Source organism: Phragmites australis, chromosome 1, assembly GCF_958298935.1.
Source record: "Phragmites australis chromosome 1, lpPhrAust1.1, whole genome shotgun sequence".
Classification (NCBI taxonomy): Eukaryota; Viridiplantae; Streptophyta; class Magnoliopsida; order Poales; family Poaceae; genus Phragmites; species Phragmites australis.
Window position 1 is genome coordinate 51,967,697 of NC_084921.1, and position 18,335 is coordinate 51,986,031.

The window sequence follows — 18,335 nt, forward strand, 5'->3', positions numbered from 1 at the left end:
TATTTACTCATATTTCAGTAGACCAATTATAGCGACACATACCTGCTACGAAAGCCCATCAGAACTCCTTGTAGACTCCCTATATAGGATATTCTGTCAACCAATCAGGTTGTAGCCTTACAAGTCTGCGTACAGCTGCACAAGTCATGTTGTATAAGTATACATCACACACGGCAGAGGTCTCAAAAAGACATGTTTGAAGTACAAAGGCAAGGCAAGGCAAAACAGTGCTCCTCAAGTCCTCCCTGCTGCAAAATGCTGCCTTCTGAGGCTTGCCAATCAAGCAAGGTTGGTTGGGTGTCATTGAGTGGGAAAGTGGGCACTCCCCTTCACCACCAATCCACAAAGAAATCTATAAAACACCCTCTCGCAATTGAAAGGAGTTCGAAGGAAAAGGCGATGGACGAATGCGGTTCCGATGCATGAGCTCATGAGGGTAGCAGAGCACAAGGGGGTCACCATCTCTATCGTGTAATAAAACAAGATCTTGGAGAGGCCGTGGAAGTGTAAATAAGGTATGCACCTGTGGCTCGCATCCTTGTTTCAATTTTTTTTTTAATATTTGCAAACATAATATGTTCCTCCATTTTTATTTTTTTTTGCAAATAAGATGGTTTTTGCCCTGCGGTTTTGCGCTGTCAATTTACTAATCAGCAGATAACAGAATTTTCAGAACTTACCAATGATTTTCTAGTCGCATAAGTTTTCTGTCCTAAGTTTAAACGTGAGAGGGAACCGCCTCTTAGTGTGGTGTGTGATAGGAGAGACGCACTCACGGTTAAAGCAGACAACTTGATCACACCACCCTTGAAAGGCACAACAATTCGCATAAAAAAGCTGCTTCTACACTGAAGGCACCAGAAATCCTAGCACACTGTAAGCTACTGTAAGGATTGGCATGCATGGCATTACAAGTTGAACCTAGACTGATGGGAGCTCCTGCTAATTCATACAAGTGCCACACTGCTACTACGAGAAATTACAGTATTAAGTCATCTTTTGTAGCTTTAATTAAATCACAAATATTTGGTCGGAACAGAACATCAAGCTTTTATACTCTTGCCGTTGTTGATGGAATTACACAGGACTCTGGCAGGGAGAAATGTTCAAGGGCTGTAGCAAAGAGAAATGTTAAGGAGATGGGCAAGAAGGGAAGCTGGTTCAGTGCACTCAAGAAGGCCTTCACCTCAAGCCCCAAGGAGAAGCCAACAAATGTAAGTTGGTAGTTAGTCAAATCTCCTGATTATATCCATTCTTTGGCTATTCATCAAAGTAGATTTCTCACCATGCATCACCGGCTAAGACAAATCAAGTGTCCGCACCAGTTTCAACCAACAAAGATTAAAGAAACAGAAAAGAGAGTAGTATTACTGTGGAGTAGTGATGTGCTGACAGGTGAGATCAATCAATGACGTGCAGGTGCATCAGCTGGTAGCGCAGTTCCCGCCGCAGCACGGGCATGCGAGGGAGAAGAAGCGATGGGGAGGCTACGGGCGGTCGCGGCAGCACGTGGAGCCGGCGTCGCCGCCGGCGGGCGCGCTAATCAACATCCCGCTGTACCGCGAGCCGAGCAGCATCGAGAAGATCCTCGGCGACGCGGAGATGGAGCAGCAGCAGCGCCAGTACTACGCCGCCACCAGGGCGCAGTACCAGATCACGCCTGCCAAGCCCACCAACGTCACCTCTGCTGCTGCTGCTACTGCTTCTGCTGCGCAGCTGCCGCTGCCGCCGCCGGTGACGGCGCGTGAGCGTGAGCGCGAGCGCGACAAACCGGCCACCGTGGTGCTGCCGTTGCCCCCGCCGTCTCCGCCCCCGCTGATCAGGAGGTTCGACCATGACAGGGAGCAGCAGCAGAAGCTGCAGCAGCAACAGCAGAGCAGAGCCGAGACCGAGTGGCGCCAGCAGCCGAGGCGGCACCGCGTGGCGAGGCAGCGTGCCGCGCCGCCGGACCGCGCGCGCGCCGCGGCCGTGGCGATCCAGGCCGCGTTCCGGGGCTACATGGCAAGTTCATCGCCTAGACTACTCGTACTGGTTCCGTCGCTGCGATCGATGTGGTTGGTTGTGACGTCGCGTACGTTTGCGTTGTGTGGTGTGGTGGCTGCAGGCGCGGCGGAACTACGGGTCGCTGCGCGGGCTGATCCGGCTGCAGGGCGTCATGCGGGGCGCGAGCGTGCGGCGGCAGACGGCGCAGGCGATGCGGTGCATGCAGACGCTGGTGCGCGTGCAGGCGCATGTGCGTGCCAGCCGCGTGGAGGCCATGGAGCGGCGCAACCGGCAGCACCACGGCGCCATGCTCAGGGACGGCGGCAGGTGGCGCGCCAGGTCCCAGGTGAGTGAGGCACCACCCGATCATTTCAGCTTCGCGCACGACAGAGTGACACAAAACTCTCCGTGCAACGCCTGCAGGATGGCGGCATATGGGACCACAGCTTGCTCACGCCGGAGGAGGCGGACGCCCGGACGAAGCGGAAAGTGGAGGCCGTCATCAAGCGCGAGAGAGCCCTGGCCTACGCCTACTCGCATCAGGTACCCGGGCCGTCCCATCTGAAACAAGAAAAACTACAGCAAAAATGTTTTTGATACGCCGATCGGCGACCTAAAAGCGAATGGTGCGCCGTCGCTGTTTGGCAGGTGTTCGAGTTGAGATTTTCGCTGCATTTGTCATCTCACACAAACTCACTGACGCCCTGTTCGATTGTTGTCCTTTCGGCAGCTGCTGAAGGCGACGCCGATGGCGGCTCACGCGATCCTGGCGGACCTGCAGTCGGGGCGGAGCCCCTGGTGGTGGACACCCATCGATCGCCGCCAAGAGCCCGAGGCCTATCGTCCCGTCGAGCCGATCAAGCATAGGCCTGTTCCATCCATTGTGCACCGTGAGATGACAACAGCAATAACGACGGCGGCGGCGACCCCGGCCCGGTCGGTGGTATCGTCCTACTCCAAGCCCAGGCCTACGAGGATCGTCAAGGGAGCCCCGCCGCCGTCGAGCCACGCGGGGAGCATCCGTGACGACGAGAGCCTGACGAGCTGCCCGGCGTTCGGCGCCGTGCCCAACTACATGACGCCCACGCTGTCGGCCTCCGCGAAGGCAAGGGCGCGGGCGCACCTGCAACAGCAGCAGCAGCAAAAGGCGGCACAGGAGAAGCCCAGGTTCTCGTTCGGGCTGGGACAGAGCATCGGGAGCTGGGCCAAGAGCCCGTTCTGGAAGGGCGGTGGCGACGGGCAGTCGTCGCGGGTGGGCACGCCGGCAACGTCGGTGGCCGACGGGCGGCACCGGTCCACGCGGTCGATCAGCGGCCTAAGCGTGGACTCCACCGTGTCCATGCCGGCCGGGGTCGGCAGGAGGCCCTTCAAGTAGCTGCTTTGCAATTGCGTTCTTCCATCTTCTTTTGACGCATTCATGCTTGGAGTTCGGTGCAACATTTCGTGGCTGTACGTGCAACGTGCTTGGTGGTGTGGTTTGGTGTGGGTTTCCGTCTCTGCACGCGTCTGGTGGTTCGTCACGTGGTGTTGCCTCGAGAGCCCTTCTCGGTTTTTGAGGGGCCGGTGGCTGTGGTGTGTACACGCGGCGAGTCGCCCCATGCGTTTGTGCCTGTGCGACACGCGATGCATGCGTTGTTCCGTGTCGGGACTCGGGAGTCCATTGTTCGTGCCAACAACTTTATTTTAACAACTTTATTTTCGCTATCAGTGGCAAATGCAGACAAATCAGGTAGGAAGACTCATCCACCTCTCTCTTTTTCCTCTCTTCTCTTTCTTTTCTTTTTCCTAAACCTCATCCATAACAAAAAATTGTTAGAAGCGGAGCTCAGGGTACTTCCATTGGATGTGAAGCAGTAGAGGGCTGGAGCCCTAGCCCCTTGGATTCACCACTTTCTTTTCCTATTCCTTGAAAAAAAGAAAAGAAAATACATCGATCGCCAGGCCTAAATGTCTGACACCGGGAGAAGCTGGGGGCTCGCTAGCGCAACAGACAAACACATCGATCGCATCACACGTGACACGTGGCAGGGCACGCATTAATCAGTCACCAACCTTCCACTCGATCGACGGCGGAGGCCGTCCCGCGGGAAGCCAAATCCACGAAACGAAATTCTCGAAACCGCCCGCCGCGGGAAACATTTCCCCCTTCCCCTTCCCCTCCCTTGCGCGCGCGCGCGCGCCTCTCTCTACAAATATTTTCTTTTCCGTTTCGGCGCCTCCTCCAACCTCTCCACTCCCTCCTCCCGCTCGCGCCCACATCGCCAATCCAGGTCCACCGCCGGCGCCTCCTCCTCCAGTGCTTGAGCTCCGCAGATCTGCAGGTATGGCTCCCGATCTGTGCACTAGCATGATGCTCTCTTGTAGTTCCTAGGTTGTGCAGGTGGTACTGGTATATCTGTAACGCGACATCTCGATGTTTGTTTGTCTCGATCCAGGGTGAGTAGACGGATTGTTCGAACAAAGATTGGGTAGAGGAATGCGCTGTTTTTTTTAAGATACTTCAGGATCTAGGTCTTTTCCTAGTTAATCCTGGTAAATCTCCCAGACGGCGCCTTCTAAACAACTCGGCAGAAGGGAAAGGGGCTTTGTTCCTGAAGTAGCAGTCGCAGCACCCACACGCTCACGCGATGGAGAGCGGCGTGATTCTCGGTGTTGCTCGCCCTGAAGAAGTCCCCGACCGCCATGACGCAGAGCCACGCGACGATTTGGAGCAATCGCAGATGCAGGTCGATGTCACTGTTGTTCTCAACCAATCTGCTGAGCTCGAATCGAGTGACTCAATGGCCATCGATGATGCCCCGGCTCAACAACCATCAGGCCAGCCGGTGGAGGCAGCACAACAGTCTCCTGCTACGCTGACGGATACCATCGTAGAGGTGCAGAAGCAACTGAAGCGGAAGAGGGCTTCGAATGGTCCGGCGATTGCTACCGCGGACAAGGATGCTCTCGTCGCTGGATGCCGCCAGGAGCTCGAGGGGTTGTTCCAGTATTACAAGGAGGTTTCTGGCCGCAAGATGCGGTTTGAGGGTGGCAATCTGTCCGGCAACGCGATGGTTGGCTGCTTGCTTGAGGAGAGCAGTCTTGGGCTGACGAAGTTGGTGGAGGAGATACACGAGAAGCTGAAGGAGACGGAGGCTGTGTCCGTGGCTTCAGTCCGTAGCTCTGTGCTGCTCATTGGGCAGAGGATGGTGTACGGGAAATCCTCCCCGGATGCTGATGTGTTGGAAGATGAATCGGAGTCGGCTCTTTGGTGCTGGGAGGTAAATTAGGTGTTACTTTACCAGTTGGTGTTTTTTTATTCAATAAATTGGTATTTTCATCAAGAGCGCTGATTCTTTTTAATTCATGGGCAGATAAGAGATCTGAAACTGATGCCGGTGAGAACACGTGGCGTTTTGAGTACACGGAGATCTGTCAGAAAGAAAATCCATGACAGGATCACTGCCATCTATTGTAAGAATAACTTTGTTCTGACTCCTCCAGAAGTAGTTGCTAGCGAAATGTATAGCAGGAGTCTGTTCCACTCTTTCCATCCCAGTCTCAAAAGGGGGGGAAGTTGAATTGTTTTACTGTTACTTTCAAAATGGCATGCTGTTAAATCAACCTTTATTTTTCCATGTATTCACGGGACCTGTAAACCTTTAACTTGTCCCCTACATATCTTTCTTATCTGTTCGCTCACTAAGCGACTGTACCGATTGCAGCAACCTTGTCAGTTCTGGAAAACCCCGGAGTTGAAGCTCAAGTAAATGATCTCAGAAAAGTATCGTTAAAATTAAACAAGTCACTGAACCTGGAAGGGATCAGATCAATGGTTGAAAGAGTGTCTCAAAAGAACAACATTGAACGGTGTGTACCCTCTTTCACATTGCTGTTGCTTTTTTATGGATTCACATGCACATTTTATCTGTACCTAGAGGTCCTGAAAGTTATAATGTGTACGCCTTTTGTCAATAAAGGGGTGTGAAAAATGCAAGATCAATAGCTAAGGAATTGATGGAAGAGACAGAGAAAAATGACCAAAATGTCAGCAGACTTGAGGATGCGAGTGTCTCTGAGCTGCGGATGGGAAACTTGCCTTCTAATGTAAGTACTTGTTTGCATTGTGGTTGAGACATTCTAATGGCATTTTAGCAACTGCATTTTGGTGTATATTCTGTTGATGTTATAAAGGTAAAGCAAAACTTGGCATCTTCATCCAACTTCCAATGTTTAGTTTGTTCAAATTTCAAGTAAACTTCCAATAATTGGACAACTGTGCTGTCATTATTGTGCACCAGTAGTATTTCAGTTTATCCTTTAACAAGGCACTTCCTTGAATCCAGATAGTGTATTACTACAGCCTAACCTTTTAGACATTCTTTTTTTTGGAAGAGCTGGACATTCATATATGACATGAGATAAGTTAGTACATAATGGGATGACAGTCTTCATATTTGAAATATGAAATATGTTTATTCGGTGGATATGCTGTTTGCAGGCATAATTTGTTCTCTTTTTTTTGGAGAGCATGGTGTAATATTACAATCATAGTGTATCAAGAGAACCGCACATCCATCTCCCCCCCCCCCACTAATGTGCTTGTTATATCATTGAATTCTAGGAAAAAGATATCCAGAAAGTGCAAAAACAAATTGAGAAGGAAATAAAACGCCAGGAGAAAGAAGAAGCTCGGATGAAGAAACTGCAAAAGAAACAGCAAGAAGAGGCACTAAGAGAACAGAAGCGACGTGAAAAGGACGAAGCTGAAGCTAAGAAACAGCAAAGGAGGCAGGAAGAGGAAGCACAGAAGGAACAAAAGCGCCGTGAAAAGGAAGAAGCCGAAATGAAGAAACAACAGAAAAGGCAGCAAGAGGAAGCTGAGAAAGAACAGAAGCGCCGTGAGAAGGAAGCTGCACAACTCAAGAAGCAACTAGCCATTCAAAAGCAAGCTTCTCTGATGGAAAGCTTTTTCAAAAGTAAGAAAGATAGCGGAAAACTTCAAAAATCTGGAGAGAACGACTTAGGTGATGATCCATGCACTGACAACAAAGAGGTGATACCAGCAACCACATCAAAAATTGATTCATCCTTGTCTCAACAAGAGGAATGGGTTTTGGAGGATCTTTGGAGGTTAGCAATATCTCCTGAATTCTATGTTTCTTTTGCCTGCACACTTACCGAAAGAAAATTGATTTAATGAACATTTGTTACAGGTTGCAGGTCACTTGTTGGAAGAAGCTATCTAGCTACAATAGGTCCTCCAGGTGGGGTATCAGACGCAAACCCAAGATGGATGCATTTAAAGAGCTCAAGCTTCAAAAATCCTCAGACGATATGGTTGATGAAATACTTTCAACTCCAAATGAAGATAACTGCCACAACTTAAGTCAGGAAAATGAGCATGATAAGCTTGAAAGCGACATTGACATGCTACCAGCTAGTCATAGCACCAATAATGCTAAACCTCTGCAAACTAGATTGATAAGGAGAAAGCTTCTTCAATTTGACAAAAGTAACAGGCCAGCGTATTATGGGACCTGGAGGAAGAAAATGTTAGCGTTCCAATCTTCATGCCACCAATAATTTATCATTACTTCCCATTTTTAGTGCCATATCATGATTTGTTCTACGATTATTGGCAGTGCTGTTGTTGGCCCAAGGTGTCCACTTAAGATGGATCCAGATCTTGACTATGAGGTTGATAGTGATGATGAATGGGAAGAGGTACTTGATGATACTCATGTTTCTATTGTCCTTTCTGGTTAGAGATACTCATGTTATGTTTTCTGCACAGGAGGATCCTGGTGAGAGTCTTTCTGACTGTGAGAAGGATAGTGATGAAGTTATGGAAGAATATTCCAAGATTACAGATGAAGAGGACGAAGATAGCTTTGTTGTACCTGATGGCTACCTCTCGGATAATGAGGTATAGCATTGAATAATTTGTTTCCCTTTTGCTAATTTGAGCTGGGAATTACATCTCATTGGTCTTGGTGCTTAGTTCAATTCCAGTTTCAATAAAGAAACACATACCACTTTCATTGATCAGAGGGCAAGACAAATATTGTTTAACCTGCTGTGCATTAGTTAGTTGAACCAGTAAACTTCTCTATGACCAGGACAAATGAACCAGTAAATAGTCACCCTTTCACATATATGACAGTTTCAATAAAGAAACCACATACACTCTACAGTCCGTAGAACCTATGCACTGATTGGTGTTATATATCCAATGAAAAGGTGACAATAGTGAGTCTCGTATTCAAGATAATTGTGGAATAAGAAAAGTGTATACAGGTAGGCAGATGCAAGTTCTATGCATGAATAAGCATTTTTGTTTAGTCCCATCCCATGTGCTTTTCTGAGTTACAATGCACTTTCAAATTTGTTCTGGCGTATATGTGAGATCAATAGTTGTTTAATCTACTATGTGTGCTACTGTACCACAATTAAATGAACAATATTCTGTGGTTCAACATTGGAGTTTCATTCCTGCAGGGGATACAGATTGAAAGTCTCTTGGATGATAAGGATGAGGAAGCCAGTAGCTCACCAACTGGTCAGAGCACCGAAGAAGAAGAATTCAGGTTTCTACTACGCCAGCAAAAAGCCCTGAACACTTTGACTGAGCAAGCTCTTCGTAAGAGCCAACCTCTTGTGATATCCAACATAAATAATGAAAAGGCTGAGTTATTGACTGCCGGAGACCTCAAGGGTCTGGCAAAGATTGAGCAGCTTTGCCTGCAAGTTCTTTCAATGTGCATCTATCCGGGAGGTGCAGTTGTTGATGTACCTGTCATTGACAGTTCATCTGCAAATGCTGAGGGAATTAACCAGTCGAATGTGAAAATTAGCTCTCCTGCAGCTGCATCTGCTATACCAGAAACGGACCTGCCAGAAATTGTAAGTATTGAGTAAATAGTAACAATGAGTATCTGTTGTTTGAAGATTTACTGCTGTAATTTTCATTTTGCTTCAACTCCAATGCAGGTTCAGGTGATACGGTCATGTCAAGATGGTATCAATAAGTTGGTTGAATTACTGCAGCAGAAGTTTCCAAATGTTTCGAAGTCGCAACTGAAAAGTAAAGTGAGGGATATATCTGACTTCGTTGATAATCACTGGAAGGTTAGGATGCTTTTGCATTCAAAAATACCATGCCTGATTATTCATCGTTTCTGTGCCAGTAGCACAATTACAAACTGAGGGCCAAACGGATTTAAGATGTTTTGTATTAAGTTGCTTTTGTTTCTCTGCAGGTCAAGAAAGAGGTTCTTGACAAGCTAGGCTTAGAGCCCTCACCAGGTACTCCACTCCACCTGTTCTTTTGGCGTAGGAACCCTACTTACTCTTAACAACTGTTCTGACTAATCATATTACTTGTTTTACAGTGAAATCCAAGAAGACCAAAGGCATAGCCATGTACTTCTCGAAGCGGTGTTTACCTCCGGCAGAGGCCATCAATGCTCTGGCGTCTTCACCTGAGCTGCGATTGAAATCTAAAAGCATTCAAAATGGCAACGGTGGCACTGAAGCTCCTCAGATTAATCTATTCCCCTCGCCCCAGTAGAGTTCCTAACTAGATATCCTGAAGCTGTCTTCCTCAAGTTGGATCAGGGATCAATGGAGCTATGCACCCGGATGAGCAGAAAGCTCTTGGATCAGGGATCAACTTGGTTTTGCATGAGACAAATCCATGTTCAACTTGGGGTTTTTAACAACATGGAGATCTGCATCTTTGTTTCGGGATGTTTGACATGTTGTACTTAGTAAGAAAATAAGTTTATTTATGGAGGATATTTAGTTGATTTATAAGGTCTTTATGCGTGTTTGAGATGTATCTATTATATTATTAACGCAAGTCATTCTCACAGTAAAGCTGATGGGCTTGCATTCTGGAATCACTAGTCGCTGCAACTATCAACATTTTTGTTGTGAGTTCATTGGGTCTGGAAAACTCTGCAAGCAGATTCTACACTCATGATTCTGACAAGGGAAAAATGCAAAAAATCCTCAAAAGTCAATTGGATTTTGGCTTCCTACAGAAGTTGTTTTGTTGCAAAAAAACTTCCTAAAAGTTTGACTTTGTTGTAAAAAACCCCAAAAAATTCTAAAAAAATAAAAAAAATCTAAAAAAACTAGAGAAAAAAATCTAAAAAATTCTTTAAAAAAATCCTTTAGCATTTGACTGCTCAACTGACGGTTGACTACAGAAATATTGGTTTTAACCTGTTTGCACCAAATCTGATGAATGTGTACATACCACTGGAAGCAAAGGCAGCAAAGCAACGTATATTTGCTTTGACAATGTAATTGAACAGAATGTGAGGCCATAGTAGATAGTAGTACAAAAGAACGACGGCAATAGTACATACTAAGAACAGCACGCAAAGAATCAACGAATCTTCATTTCACTCAGCTCGTACACGAGTGGATACGCCGGGGAGGTCATCAGACATGGTAGGACTGCCAGTTCTTGGTGTGGTCCTCGTCCTCGTCGTCGAGGCGGAGGGAGAAGGCGAGCGCGAGCGCGGCCCACTCGAGGACGAAGATGGCGGTGCCGAGGCCGCCGACCATCTTGAGTATAACGGCGCCATCCTCGTCGCGGACGTAGGACTGGAGCTCGGCGAGGAAGTCGGAGGTGCGGGTGAAGGCGAGCAGCGCGACGGCGCCCTGGAAGATGGCGGTGAGCGCCGCGCCGGCCGTGTGCGCGTTGTGCCACTGGGCCGGGGTGGCCGGGGCGGTGAAGGATCCCGAGCAGCCGGTCGCGGAGAAGACGGCGGTGAGGGCGTGGAGGAAGAGGAGGAGGAGGCCGCACGGGGAGGGCAGGAGGCGGAGCGAGAGCGTGAGGAAGATGCAGCTGGAGGCGGCCCCCAGGAGCACGTAGTTGCACAGCAGGAAGGCCTTGCGCGTGTGCGACTTCCCCGCCATCGCCGCCGCGGACGAATCCGATCTGGTCGCTTGCGTTGGAGCGAGGGAGCGGGAGGAGGCTTTGGGTTGGGTGCGAGCTTGGGTGGAATGGGAGGGTGGAGGAGGGGTGGGTACTTGTGCGCGGGCGCCGGGATTTGGCCGTTGGGCGCGACCGGCGTGAGGAGGGACAACGGCTAGTCTGGTGGGTGGGGTCGGGAGGGGGTGTACGAGTCAGCCAGCGCAAGAGAGACGTTGCTCTAGCCTAGGAGGGGAGGGTGAGGGATCCGATGCGCGCCTGGCGCCTGCCTGCCGTTCATTTTTTGCTTGGAGAGCAGCGCCTCGTCTCTTCAAGTGAAAGTTGGCCGGGGCTCAGAATATTTCGGTTTTTTATTTTAATTATGAATTCTAGTAAAAAATAATAGTAAAAATAATCGGTCACAATATAAGAACTATTTCTCATAATTCAGAAACTAAATTATGCTACGAAATCCTATAACCCACAATCTAAATAAAATTAAACTTACACAAATTCTATAAACTAAACTGGATCTTCACAATCTAAAATTGAAACAATCGTATCCTTAACCTTCTTTTCTTTTTCGAGAGGAGTCAGAATGTGTAGCAAGAACTGACCTGGGCGATTCGTAGTGTCACGAAGAGGCAAAATTGGCTTAGGAACATCGGCATCTTCTTTTGCTAACACAAATCTGTTACTCCCTCCGTTTCGTAATGTTTGGCTATGGCATCGGGAGTATCTGTCTCAAATTGTTTGTCCATTGCGGTAATCAAGATGTTTTATGATCTATTTTACTGCTATGCCCTTGAGTGCATGCATGCATTTACTTCAACGCTGGTGAATTATACTTGCTCTCATCATTGCATTGACTAGGGGTAGTATGATCATATCACTGCTATTTTTCACTCGATTTTAGTATTTCTTGGTTTGTACGCAATGATATGCGTGGACAAATATTGCGAAACAGAGGTAGTAGTTATAAATGCAGCTTATATATATATATATATCGGTCACTAGCAAGATATCCACCCTAATAACGTGACTAATCTCATCATAATTTCAATTATTCTTTTTTTATTCTAACTTCAATTTCAATTATTATTAATTTTATTTTACTTAAACTCTTTATTTAGATATTTTGCTTTCCCAACCGTATGAAAATCGAATTGCTAATTTTTCATAATTTTTAATTTCGAATTTAGTTATTTATTAATTATATTTGATATGAGCTCTTTATTTTAATCTAAACCGTTAGAGGTTCGTAACAATGAATGATCTAGATCTTTTTTTCGATTAAAAAAGACTTATTTTAACACTCAAATAATAAGATAATAGATTTACATCTGCTCACACTGAGTGAGACGGCTGATTGGGGAGTGGCTACAGAATTCATTCCCAAGCTCGTCATGCTTCAGCTGTTTGGGCCGACGATTCATTGGCATCAGATGGCTGAGACTCGTGCTTCGCTGCTGCCTGGAGAACCCGGTCTTTCACCGCTGTCGTGGAGGGGGACGTTGGCAGGCCAACTTTGTTTGGTTCTATCTTTTTAGCTGCCCACGAGAACGCCTCTGCGCCTACCCTTACTGGAGAGAGCAATAGCCTACACAAAGAGAGGAAATAAATTTATGATTTGCCACTCAAAAGATTGATCCTTTTGATTATGATGCCACTCATGTCAGATTATGATGCCACTCATGTCAATGAGATATGAGACCATCTAAGTTTATGACTGCTGTAATGAAATGTGGCTGCTCCAACTACGATAGAGAGAGGCGGGGAGGGGGGAGAACTTGTAATGATCTTTTTATTGTTGAAGTGGCAATTTAAAACTTTAAATCAATTGAATTAGATGTTTTGATGGAAGAGCAGCCACAAAAACTAAATACATAATATCAGGATAACTTACTTTAGGTCTTGCTCCAAATCCTCAGAGCCCTCATATGTAGAGAACCGCAGGTAGATAGTCTAAAAGAATTGAAAATATCAGGTAAGCTGTGTTGCTGCCACTTAACACACACACACACACACACACACACACACACACACACACACACACAGAGTTACATTGCACTTTTTTCAGACACGCGGAGCTTACATATTGAACAAACAAATAAGCTATGTGTCAAACGTGCTACATACCAGCCCAAGGCTTAGAACAGCGATGTATTGCAAAGTCGTTTCCCATTCTGCAAGGTACAGTGATCAAGTCAACTGATCAAAATCTATATTCTGAAATGGCTGCGCTACACATGCTTATCCTATCCAGATTTAAAGATCAAACGGCAAATATCCAATATGGACATTCAGTAATAAGAGTTAGCAGTGAGTATTCAGGTAAACTTGCAAGGAAATCAGATTGATTTTGTATTTTACCGCTCAGGGCATAGTGTACTAGTCTGGGAGTGTACTATTGAAAAGTGAGGTTTGAAGTAACCCGTGGATACTCCAAAACAATGCCTTCTTAGTGCTGCTAAAATGCCATACTCCACTGTTTGCTATTGATAAACAAGTATTTATGCAAAGGAGTTTCCGATTGTGTGGACATCCTAAATACAAAAGAAAGATGCAATATCACCCTTTTTATCAGAAAAGCCTACTGTTCTGGCAATCATGTGATGCATCTTAACCTTGGAAGCAATGTATGAACTATACATAATATTTTAACAATATGCTTACCTAGCAAAGCATAAGCTACTGCTGAGAGGCCCTGTCAAAGAAACAAAACAAAATCATCAAGAAAGAAATAATGCATCCAGCAGTTTTGGGTAAAAAATACATCTAAGGGCTTGAAAGACATCATGAAGGGAAACAAGTGTTCTTCTTCCCTATATATACAACTAAACTATTAACAGCACTAAATCCCACAAAATGGAAAATTAGTCACTGGATGATATGTATTAAGCAACAACAGGACAGTGTGCCAACATGGGCGAAAGGCGAGGGAAGGAGAATAAGATCAGTGCCCTACCAGAAGCGATCCGAGGACAAGTGTTGGGGTGGGCTTTATTTGTTCAAGGATTTCCTCAGTGTCCTGCATATGTTCAAAACGATAATGTGCTCAATCAACAATAAAAAGGTACATTTACTTTGACAGTTAATTTACAAGAAAGTTAAGTGTCTGTCACAAAAGATAATATCTAAAGAATTATTAAAATCATAGGTCATAATATGATCAAGGCTACCAAACATGATTTAGAAAGAAAATAAGACCTACGACAAGATGGCCGAAACTGGCACGCTGGTTCACAGGTGAGTTTCTGGTTCTGATTTTTTACCTCATTTAGTACTGATAACGCAGTCTCAGGTTTCAGTTCTTTCACACGAAGGTTCTTTGCCCAAGCTTGGAAACCACCCTTAACCAGGTAAGGTCGCTGCATCCAGGTATTCAAATTTAGACAGGTGAGTGGATGCATGCCAACTAACTACCACTAGACATTAAAGCATTCAAAACTTGCCTGCACACCAAGCCTCTTAAGTAGCCTAGCAATGGCTTTTGATCTGGCTCCATTAGCATCTATAACTATGACTTTTGAATCACCCTACAGCAGCAGGTGAAAAAAGATATTACTTAATGTGAAGTAATATCCGAAAATGAATAGAAAATTTATGCCTCAGTTAAAACAGCATACTTTAACCAACTTTAAGTTTCGGATGACAACTGCAAGTAAGGCATCATCCACATCTCTTCCACCTTTAAGCATCTTCTTTATTGGACCTTCGATCTAAAGAACAAAATCAAATGAAACAATTATCAACGAACAAAAGCTCTTTTGCTCTTTCACCCCCTTTGGAGTTCAATCAGAGAAACAAGGGATAGATAGGAGTAGTTTTCTCCTCTAAAAAAACTGAAAGCAATCCCTGCTAGTGTGGCGAAAAGGACCCTCATTAATCGCAAAAAAAGGACTCTTATTACATGGAACAACTTAATCCTTATGAATGATCTGAATTATGGATAAGTATGCATAGAAAGTGTCCGGGAATCACTTGTATTATTCTTTCTCTACAAGAAATGTACCGGAATTATAAAAGAATCAAGTACCACTGGAGATCTTTTGCTCAAATAAGACGCACCTCAGGTGAAGCTACACTTGCATATTTAAACCTAGCTCCACGGCGTAGATCAGGAACACCATCTTTTTCCCTCAAATCCTACATAACATAGTTTGATAGTGAGCTGGTACAGTTTTTTATTAAATCTCAATGATATATCGAACAGTTGAGGTTAAGCTGCATGTAATCTTCTATTCTCCTGCCCCGCAGAAAACATGACAAAGAGCTGCAAACCTTCAGTAACTATACTTGCACCAAATTTAATGGTTGTACAGAAGAGTATGGCAGGAATAAATAACTCGTCAGTAAACAGTTGTCCTGAAGCAACAACACTGAAGGTGGCTAATATACAATCCTTTCTAGCAATTTGAAAACGCCGATAAGTATCATGAAATGGATCCAGAAGAGCGATCAGATGAAAAAGGACATGAAAAAGCAAAGGCCAGTGAGATTTACAATCTCTTGCCTCAGGCCGAACATCAATCAGTACGGCTTTGTCATCATTTTTCAATAGCTCCAATGTTTGTTCAGGTGACAAGTCTCCAGAATAGCCACCGTATGTGAGGAGCCAGTAAGATATCCTACAATGTAGCCAAATTTAGAAGGAACTTTGAAAATAAGATGCAACAAGAGGTGAGGTACGCAAAGCAAAGAAAACTTCATTTACCCTATTGTCGCTGAACCTCCAAGCACAGCTGCTAATTGAACAATGGGATCACTTGGATCCAAACCAATGTTCCTTTCAACACCTTCAACAATTACATATACCTGAATCATCGCAAGCAGGAATTTCACTTTTTAGCAGTGCGTTCACACTTCACACAAGTCCAGTGACAAGAGCGAAGGTAATAAGTAGAACAACCAACATACCTGTTGAAGGGCATTTCCAACTGGTCTCAACACTAGAGTAGCTTTCTCCTCGGACGAGCTCAACAAATCTCTAACATTTGGCGGCAGAGAAGACTTTGCCGATCCGTAGGAATACACAACGAAAGTGGCTGCACTGCCTAGTGAATCCTCGGCAGCAACTATTGCGTTCCTAAGAACATCAACAACCACGGCGCCAGCTCCGGCCACCTTCTCCTGCAACGCACCGGAAGCGTCCGTGACCCCACCGGCGGCCTGCTCCTTAGTGGAATCGACCGACGCCTTGAGTCCACCGATCGCGCCGCGCACCGTCTTCCTCCAGGTCCCGAGCGCGTCGTACGCCGACAACCTCAGCTTGTCGTACGCCTCGGTGAGCGCGTCCTCAGCCTGGAAGACCTGCTTGCCGAGCTTATCGATGAACCTTGCCACGGAGTCCTCAATCTCGGACGCGTCGGCCGGGAACGTGGTGGGCACCGGCGCGTCCGATAGGACCCGCTCCGCAGCGTCGTTGGCGACCGAGTCGACCACGGCAGTGGCGGCAGCTGTCTGGTCGGGAGCGGCCAGGTCCGCGACGGCCGCCAGCGACGGGTCGGCCCCGGTGCAGCATAGCGCGGCGTCTGCGCCGGCGCTGGGCAGCTCCGCCGCACCGAACCCCCGCGCGATGTCGTCCGGCGCGGCGGGGTAGGGGGAGAGGATGGAGGAGTCGGCGAGCAGCGGGCGGTCGGGCACCTGCGCGACAAGTGGGTCGGCGTGGGACCTGAGCGCGGCGCTCAGCTCCACCCTCCGCGGCACCCGCGCGCCGACGTGCGACGCTGTCACCTGCCAAGGAACCAAGGCAATCAGCCGATCCGCACGGTGTTTTTGGGTGGTTCGTGTCGTGAGACGCGAGGGTGAGGCCGTACCGGGCAGAGAGGGGAGCAGCTGGGCGCGGCGGAGCAGACGGGGAGCAGCATGGCGGGCGGGCTCATCGCATCAGATTGCTCCCATCCGCTTCGTTCGTTGCCCTCGTGCGGTCGCTCGCGGTTGGGGCGAGCTGGAAACGTGGGACGGGCGCGTGTGTCGCGGCGCGGGCGCGCGGGGAGGTGGGGGTTTTTGTGGAAGAGGGGAGTGATCCGGTACGAGTGGAGCCGGTGAGATGGCAGGCGGATTTGGTGATCTGCGGAGCGGGATTGCGCGGATTGGTGTTCAGAGATTCGTCGTGTGGCTCGTCGGCGTTGAGGTGGCGGTGGGGGTCCCAGATCTACGCGCGCCACACGTTCTTCGGCCCTCTCTGCCCCCGTTTTCCGGTTCCCGCCGCTGTTGCTGTCGACGATGGCTCGGTCGATTGGTCATTTGGTTCGGTTTCCACGGTCTCGTGAATTGTGAATAGCTCACTGGTCTTTCCGCTGCTACGCGCGAGAACAAATCCACAGTTAGGGGTGCGAATGGTTGAATCTAAGGTATTTTAGGTTAATTAATTATTCTAGTTTCTTAAAAATTTACTCAATTTAATAAATATAGTGTTATTGGTTAAATTAAAGAGGATTGATGGGTATTCTTATGTTAACCAATTTGTATCTATATCGGTAATGGTTTTTGTAAGAGTTGCGAAGGTTTAAGACGTTTTAGCTTTCAGCCTTCCATACCTTCAATTTTTTAGAGGAATAGTTCAATTTCGTATCTTTTGTTTTCCTTACAAGTTTGGTGGCTTTTTTATTTTGCTAAACTTAGCATCTTTAAGGGCATATATCGATATTTCTGAAAACTTATGGGAATTTTTTGGATCTACAACTAACATCCCCTTCGATGGTAACAAAAATGGTAATGCCTAAAACCGACAAAGAATATGTGTGTATTAAGAAAAATTAAAAAAGAGTACAACAAAGTAGAACAATGTTTTCTTCTACGCCGCGGCACAAAAAATGAAAATGAGCATATATAAACATCAACTATTGCAGCTAAACCATGCGACATGATTGTCAGCATGCCTTAAACAACCAGTCAGCTAGTGAAGCTATATGAACTTTGCTTTCGTGTAGCTTGAGAGATTTCCAAAACTGACGGAAAATGGTGATTAGATCGGGGGAACATGTGGATATATAGGTACCGGCTTTATTTTTGTTCGGAAACTTCCATGCTATTGCACCAATAAACTATTGATAATCATTTTTCTAGCAGTGACTTATAAAAAACCAAGCTCTCCGAACCTATTTTTACGAAATGATCTCAACAGCAACAATGAAGTATATAATATTACATTTCTTTATCAGATGTGTTTTCCTTTAGATAGTGAAGATAGATATTGTCCTTGGCGGATGCTATTGTTATGACCTTTCGAATGAGAAATCAAGTGAAAATGTGTTTTGATTTATTTATAATAATTTATTGATAATGTTTATGTTAAGTTGAGTTTGATTTTTATAAGTATATCTATGTATTACAATGCATGATTATTGTCGGTGAATCAGAAACCAGTGGTCCCCGAATTTCGAGGCCAGACCAGCGACTTCCCGCGGGGTTCATCTCCGCGAGGTACGAAAAGACTAAG

At 46.5% G+C, this 18,335-nt stretch overlaps 4 protein-coding genes across 4 annotated transcripts; 2 read left to right on the plus strand and 2 right to left on the minus strand.

Moving 5' to 3' along the window:
• Positions 1 to 282: 282 nt before the first annotated feature.
• LOC133926458 (protein IQ-DOMAIN 13-like) lies at positions 283 to 3,687 on the plus strand. Its single transcript, XM_062372411.1, has 6 exons — positions 283 to 515; positions 1,086 to 1,214; positions 1,420 to 2,001; positions 2,105 to 2,329; positions 2,407 to 2,526; positions 2,714 to 3,687. The coding sequence occupies exons 2-6, from the start codon at positions 1,140 to 1,142 to the stop codon at positions 3,356 to 3,358; spliced, it is 1,647 nt and encodes a 548-aa protein (XP_062228395.1). The 5' UTR covers positions 283 to 515; positions 1,086 to 1,139; the 3' UTR covers positions 3,359 to 3,687.
• Positions 3,688 to 3,759: 72 nt separating this feature from the next.
• On the plus strand, positions 3,760 to 9,919 carry LOC133926450 (chromatin assembly factor 1 subunit FSM-like). The gene is made up of 13 exons (XM_062372399.1): positions 3,760 to 4,304; positions 4,419 to 5,243; positions 5,337 to 5,436; positions 5,688 to 5,832; positions 5,943 to 6,069; positions 6,587 to 7,095; positions 7,179 to 7,517; positions 7,608 to 7,689; positions 7,760 to 7,891; positions 8,464 to 8,868; positions 8,956 to 9,093; positions 9,225 to 9,270; positions 9,357 to 9,919. Exons 2-13 carry the CDS (start codon positions 4,611 to 4,613, stop codon positions 9,533 to 9,535), a joined length of 2,835 nt encoding a protein of 944 aa, XP_062228383.1. The 5' UTR covers positions 3,760 to 4,304; positions 4,419 to 4,610; the 3' UTR covers positions 9,536 to 9,919.
• A 314-nt stretch (positions 9,920 to 10,233) lies between these two features.
• LOC133890695 (uncharacterized) lies at positions 10,234 to 11,252 on the minus strand. Its single transcript, XM_062331192.1, has one exon. The coding sequence runs from the start codon at positions 10,894 to 10,896 to the stop codon at positions 10,417 to 10,419; it is 480 nt and encodes a 159-aa protein (XP_062187176.1). The 5' UTR covers positions 10,897 to 11,252; the 3' UTR covers positions 10,234 to 10,416.
• A 900-nt stretch (positions 11,253 to 12,152) lies between these two features.
• Positions 12,153 to 16,935, minus strand: LOC133926466 (uncharacterized). Its single transcript, XM_062372420.1, has 13 exons — positions 16,711 to 16,935; positions 15,812 to 16,627; positions 15,609 to 15,709; positions 15,408 to 15,522; positions 14,963 to 15,040; positions 14,521 to 14,613; positions 14,347 to 14,430; positions 14,167 to 14,262; positions 13,860 to 13,922; positions 13,568 to 13,598; positions 13,031 to 13,077; positions 12,798 to 12,856; positions 12,153 to 12,491 (listed from the first exon to the last, which is right to left on the minus strand). Exons 1-13 carry the CDS (start codon positions 16,774 to 16,776, stop codon positions 12,296 to 12,298), a joined length of 1,845 nt encoding a protein of 614 aa, XP_062228404.1. The 5' UTR covers positions 16,777 to 16,935; the 3' UTR covers positions 12,153 to 12,295.
• Between the last annotated feature and the right edge of the window lie 1,400 nt (positions 16,936 to 18,335).

Excerpts from the sequence above, each read along its gene's own strand:
- LOC133926458 (XM_062372411.1), top strand. The coding sequence starts at position 1,140 with ATGGGCAAGAAGGGAAGCTGGTTCAGTGCACTCAAGAAGGCCTTCACC. Across the intron at positions 1,215-1,419 it reads CCAAGGAGAAGCCAACAAAT|GTGCATCAGCTGGTAGCGCA; the intron begins GTAAGTTGGTAG and ends AATGACGTGCAG. Across the intron at positions 2,002-2,104 it reads CCGCGTTCCGGGGCTACATG|GCGCGGCGGAACTACGGGTC; the intron begins GCAAGTTCATCG and ends TGGTGGCTGCAG.
- LOC133926450 (XM_062372399.1), top strand. The coding sequence starts at position 4,611 with ATGGAGAGCGGCGTGATTCTCGGTGTTGCTCGCCCTGAAGAAGTCCCC. Across the intron at positions 5,833-5,942 it reads CAAAAGAACAACATTGAACG|GGGTGTGAAAAATGCAAGAT; the intron begins GTGTGTACCCTC and ends TTGTCAATAAAG. Across the intron at positions 7,892-8,463 it reads GCTACCTCTCGGATAATGAG|GGGATACAGATTGAAAGTCT; the intron begins GTATAGCATTGA and ends TCATTCCTGCAG.
- LOC133890695 (XM_062331192.1), bottom strand. The coding sequence starts at position 10,896 with ATGGCGGGGAAGTCGCACACGCGCAAGGCCTTCCTGCTGTGCAACTAC.
- LOC133926466 (XM_062372420.1), bottom strand. The coding sequence starts at position 16,776 with ATGAGCCCGCCCGCCATGCTGCTCCCCGTCTGCTCCGCCGCGCCCAGC. Across the intron at positions 14,263-14,346 it reads TTAAGAGGCTTGGTGTGCAG|CGACCTTACCTGGTTAAGGG; the intron begins GCAAGTTTTGAA and ends ACCTGGATGCAG. Across the intron at positions 12,857-13,030 it reads CTGTTCTAAGCCTTGGGCTG|ACTATCTACCTGCGGTTCTC; the intron begins GTATGTAGCACG and ends CAATTCTTTTAG.